The sequence below is a fragment of the Rhinopithecus bieti genome, unplaced genomic scaffold, assembly GCF_001698545.2.
Source record: "Rhinopithecus bieti isolate Rb0 unplaced genomic scaffold, ASM169854v2 scaffold_20891, whole genome shotgun sequence".
Taxonomy (NCBI): domain Eukaryota; kingdom Metazoa; phylum Chordata; class Mammalia; order Primates; family Cercopithecidae; genus Rhinopithecus; species Rhinopithecus bieti.
In genome coordinates, this window is record NW_016810137.1 from 1,055,238 (window position 1) to 1,060,400 (window position 5,163).

Sequence of the window (5,163 nt, forward strand, 5' to 3'; positions counted from 1 at the left end):
CTCCGCCTCCCGGGTTCACGCCATTCTCCTGTCTCAGCCTCCCGAGTAGCTGGGACTACAGGCGCCCGCCTCGTCGCCCGGCTAGTTTTTTGTATTTTTTAGTAGAGACGGGGTTTCACCGTATTAGCCAGGATGGTCTCGATCTCCTGACCTCGTGATCCGCCCGTCTCGGCCTCCCAAAGTGCTGGGATTACAGGCTTGAGCCACCGCGCCCGGCCGATGATTGGGTTTTCATACTCAAGTGTGAAATGTGCCTCCCTCTAACCTTGTTACGACATCAGCACATTTGCCAGTCTGAAATGAAAAATATCTATAGATTGTTTGTTTCTGTATATCTTCTGTGAATATAGAGAATTTAGAGTTTAGTGAACACTTGAGAGGAGATAACAAAGATTTTATTTTGTTGATTCTTATTATTCCTTAAATAAACAAGACCAGTTATCTCATAACTTATAAATAAATAAGTGGTGTAGGTATGGATTCAGGTCCCCCGTATTTAAAAACAGTGAACAAAACAGAAGTAAAAGATCCATTTTTCAAACCTGATTCCTCGTTAAGTTATTTAATAAATTTCTCCACACTTGAAAGAACTTGAGTGTCTAGTATACAGCATTGCTGCTAGTTTTTTTCACACAGCTCTTGAGATGTTTCTATTCATACCATCAAAATATTTATGTAACTATCTATCACAACCTTATGGATTATTCTATTTCTTAACCTTTATTTTTCAGGTATTGCATTTGACCTAGAGCAACTTGACCATAATGTCATGTCCATTCCATATTTGCTAGACACCGTCTCTTTTCAGTTTCCTTTTTTCTCTTTCTCACCTTGTTGATGTGAATAGTTCTCTTAACAGAATAGTTCATTAGTAGTCCAGGAATGGCAAATATGTAGCAACCTACCAGGACATGGTTGTGTAAATCAGATGATTTTGAGAAAACTTACTTGAGCCTGGGAGATAGGGAAGAGTAGTCTTGCTATCCTCTCAGATTACAAAAACCTTGACCTGTTATAATGTTAGATTATAAATAATCTATTGAAAATAAGTTTTTTTTAAAATTTATTATTTTGTTTTGAGACAGAGCCTTGCTCTGTCAACCTAGGCTGGAGTGCAGAGCAATCTCTGCTCACTGCAACCTCACCTCTGGGGTTCAAGTGATTCTCCTGTCTCAGCCTCCTGAGTAGCTGGGATTACAGACACGTGCCACCACGCCCAGCTAATTTTTGTATTTTTAGTAGAGATGGGGTTTCAACATGTTGATCAGGCTGGTCTTGAACCCTGACCTCGTGATCTGCCTGCCTCAGCCTCTTAAAGCAATATAAGACTCTTGAAGAAAATAAGTAGTCCTGTGAAACAGGACTGCCTCTTTGTGTGGCTGTTTGTCCTACCTAGATAAAAGAAAATAAGACTATCTGGATGCATTTGTGATCTCTTCCTTTTGTTTCCTGTGTCCACCATTCCTCTTTCCACATAAAGCTTTGAATATACTAAGGGCTCATCTTCACATCTTTTCCACAGTTTCACAGGAAAATGATTCTGTTATTTGTACATGAGTAACTGATTCCCTTTATTGCGATTTAATTTCCTTATTGTCTTATTCATTTACATTATAAGCCTTTTATCTTGGTTTGGTGATAGATTGGAATTAACCTGTATAAACAAGTGTAGAAAAATGTTGATGGATAGGGAAAGAAAACCTGAAATGTCAGAACCTGTTTTACTCTCGTCACCTTTCTTGCCCTTCTAGCAATAAAAGAAGAAATTGGCACAGCTAAGGTTGCTGAATCTGCTAAAAAGAGAATTAGCCATATTCTTTCTAGCAAATTTGATCTAGGACTTTGCCTGTCTTGGCTGACAGTGTTATTGGTTTGCTCTCTTCTAGAGCACTCTTTTCCCCCCCTCAGTTCAAGATTTGTACAAGTAAGGAGAACATACTCAAGACTAAGATACCGAGATGGTAATTTATTTTTATTTTAAAAACATGTTTGACATTATGTTATTCAGTCTTATTTAAATTGTAGGACCTCCTTTTCTGACTAATACATCATTGACCTTCCTAATTTTATTACCCAGATCTGATTTTTTTATTCCTAAGACTTAAACAGAAGATGTTTAAAACAATTCCTCATTGCCTTTGAGATAAAATATAAACTTTAAAAGTTTGAAAAAATGTAAACAAATTAACTGATTGATTTAACTAATTCTATAAAAGCAGGTTATGGTCTCATTCACAGTAAGAGTAGTATAAATTAATAAATTAAAACTATACTAAAATACTGACTTTTTACCTATAACATCTATAAACTTGTCAAGGGTATGGGGAAATAGGTATTCTCATGCATTGACAATGGGCATATATATTGGTACAGCCTTCTCGATGGAGAAATGTGTATGTGTAAAACACAGTCTCCATATATTATAAACGTGCATACCCTTTAACCCAGCAATTTGGCTTCTAGGTGATATACTAAATGTATGTGAAATGAGCAATGTACAAGGTTATTTATTAGGCCATAGTATGTAATAGCAAAGACTTGGAAATAATTTTAAAATGTCCATCAAATGGGGGACTGATAAATGCATTTCTTTTTTTTTTTTTTTTTTTTGAGTCTGAGTCTCACTCTGTCACCCATGCTAGAGTGCAGTGGCCTGATAGCAGCTCACTGCAACCTCCGCCTCCCAGGTTCAAGCAGTTCTCCTACCTTAGCCTTCTGAGTAGCTGGGATTACAGGTGTGCGCCACCGCGCCCGGCTAATTTTTGTATTTTTAGTAGAGACAGGGTTTTGCCATGTCGGCGTGGATGGTCATGACCTCTTGATCATGACTTGTGATGGAACTCCTGACCTCGTGATCCGCCCGCCTCAGCCTCACAGAGTGCTGGGATTACAGGTGTGAGCCGCCATGCCCAGCTGATAAATGCATTTCTATTCAATTATACAATGGAATTCCATAGAGACAAGAATAAATGGATTGTCTTTGTATATTGGTATAGAATGATCTTTAAGATAATAAATATATGCTGTTATTTATGCAAAAAGTTGAAAAGAATACATAGACCTGAGCTGGGTGTGGTGAGCCTGTAGTCCCAGCTACTTGGGAGTCTGAAGCAGGGAATTTGAATTTGGGTTTGGGAATTCTAGGCTGTGGTGCGCTATGCCGATCTAAGTTGAGCATCAGTATGGTGGCCTCTGTGGAGTGGGTCACCACCAGGTTGCCTAAAGAGGAGTAAACTGGCTTAGGTCGGAAACAGCACAAGTCAAAACTCCTGTGCTGATAAGTAGTGGGATCAAGCCTGTGAATAGCCACTGCATTCCAGCTGGGCAACATAAATAGACTCTGTCTCTTATAAATTAAAACAAACAAAAAAACCAAAAACCCGGATAATACTGGTTTACTCTGGGAAAGAAACAGGTGGGTTGCTGAGGTGTATGATTGAGAGAGACTTTACATTTTATTTTGTACCCATGCAGATGTATTACCTATTGAAAAATCAGTAAAATTTTGATTTCACAAGCAGGTTGAAGGGAGAAGGTCCTATAAAAATAACACTTTCTTGGTTGAGATTGGTTGGTTGAGACTCATTCAGTAAAGATGGAAGAAAGAAAATAGAAAGAAGAAAATGCTAATATTTTCTATTTTTGTCAGGTGGAAGTTTAGCTGATGCTATAAGTGAAAACTACAGAATCATGAGTTACTTTAAAGAAGGAGAGTTGAAGGATCTCCTTTTACAAGTTGGCCGAGGCTTGAGATATATTCATTCAATGTCTTTGGTTCACATGGATATAAAACCTAGTAAGTATTGCCGATCTTCTGACCTGTGTTCCTTGGGGTTGTAGAGAATAAATTACTTCATTATGACAACATTGAAAAAATATGTATCTTATGTTTTCTCATTGTTAGTTTTAAAAGGCCTTGGATCCACTTACCAATATTGTTTTATGATTTCTGTTTATCTCTTCCCTTGTTAACCCCCAACATTTGAAATGATAAACTTTTTTGAGACAGCGTCTCACTCTGTGGCCCAGGCCGGAATGCAGTGGCACCATCTCCACTCACTGCAACCTCCCCATCCCATGCTCAAGCAGTCATCCCACCTCAGTCTTCCAAGTAGCCGTGCTACAGGCATCTGCCACCATGCCCAGCTAATTTTTTGTATTTTTAGTAGAGACGGGGGTTTCACCATGTTGGCTAGGCTGGTCTCGAACTCCTGACCTCGCGATCTGCCCACCGTGACCTCCCAAAGTGCTGAGATTACAGGCGTAAGCCAATGTGCCTGGCATGTGTTTTATTTTCAAAAGAGAAAAATATCTTTGGACTTAAGGCAGTAAATGTGAATTCTTAAGGAATAGCTGTATTCATATTAAGTGTTAGACAAATATAATAGACCCTTATACGGTATAAAAGTTGAAAATATGAAGGGATGTGAAGTTTAAAAATCTTCAGATTTAGGCCAGGCGCAGTGGCTGACACCTGTAATCCCAGCACTCTGGGAGGCCGAGGTAGGTGGATCACGAGGCGGGAGTTCGAGACCAGCCTGGACAATATGGTGAAACCCCGTCTCTACTAAAATTACAAAAATTAGCCGGGTGTGGTGGTACGTGCCTATAGTCCCAGTTACTCGGGAGGCTGAGGCAGAAGAATCGCTTGAACCCGGGAGGCGGAGGTTGCATTGAGCCGAGATCGCGCCATTGCACTCCAGCCTAGGCAACAAAGCGAGACTCTGTCTCAAAAAAAAAATTGGCCTGCGTGGTGGCTCACACCTGTAATCCCAGCACTTTGGAAGGCCGAGGCAGGCGGATTGCCTAAGCTCAGGAGTTCGCCACCAGCGTGGACAACACAGTGAAACCCCATCTCTACTAAAATACAAAAAATTAGCTGGGCATGGTGGCAGGTGCCTGTAGTCCCAGCTACTCTGGAGGCTGAGGCAGGAGAATTGCTTGAACCCGGAAGGCGGAAGTTGCAGTGAACTAAGATCACACCACTGCACTCTAGCCTGGGCGACAGAGCAAGACTGTCTCAAAAAAAAAAAAAAGAAAACTTCAGATTTACAAATACCATCATAAAATAAGTTGTCCTATGAAGAAAGTAAAACTGTATAGATGACTCCAGTAAATGTAACATAAATTTAATACTATATATATTTTGTGTGTGTGTGTGTG

The 5,163-nt window shown here is 39.9% G+C and overlaps 1 protein-coding gene across 1 annotated transcript in view; it reads left to right on the forward strand.

The window, feature by feature from the left end:
* The window catches only part of WEE1 (WEE1 G2 checkpoint kinase), a 19,138-nt gene that overhangs the window by 7,492 nt on the left and 6,483 nt on the right, over window positions 1-5,163 (forward strand). The window contains 1 exon segment of the mRNA XM_017891460.1: window positions 3,650-3,796. Within this exon segment, the coding sequence (XP_017746949.1) occupies window positions 3,650-3,796 (147 nt within the window).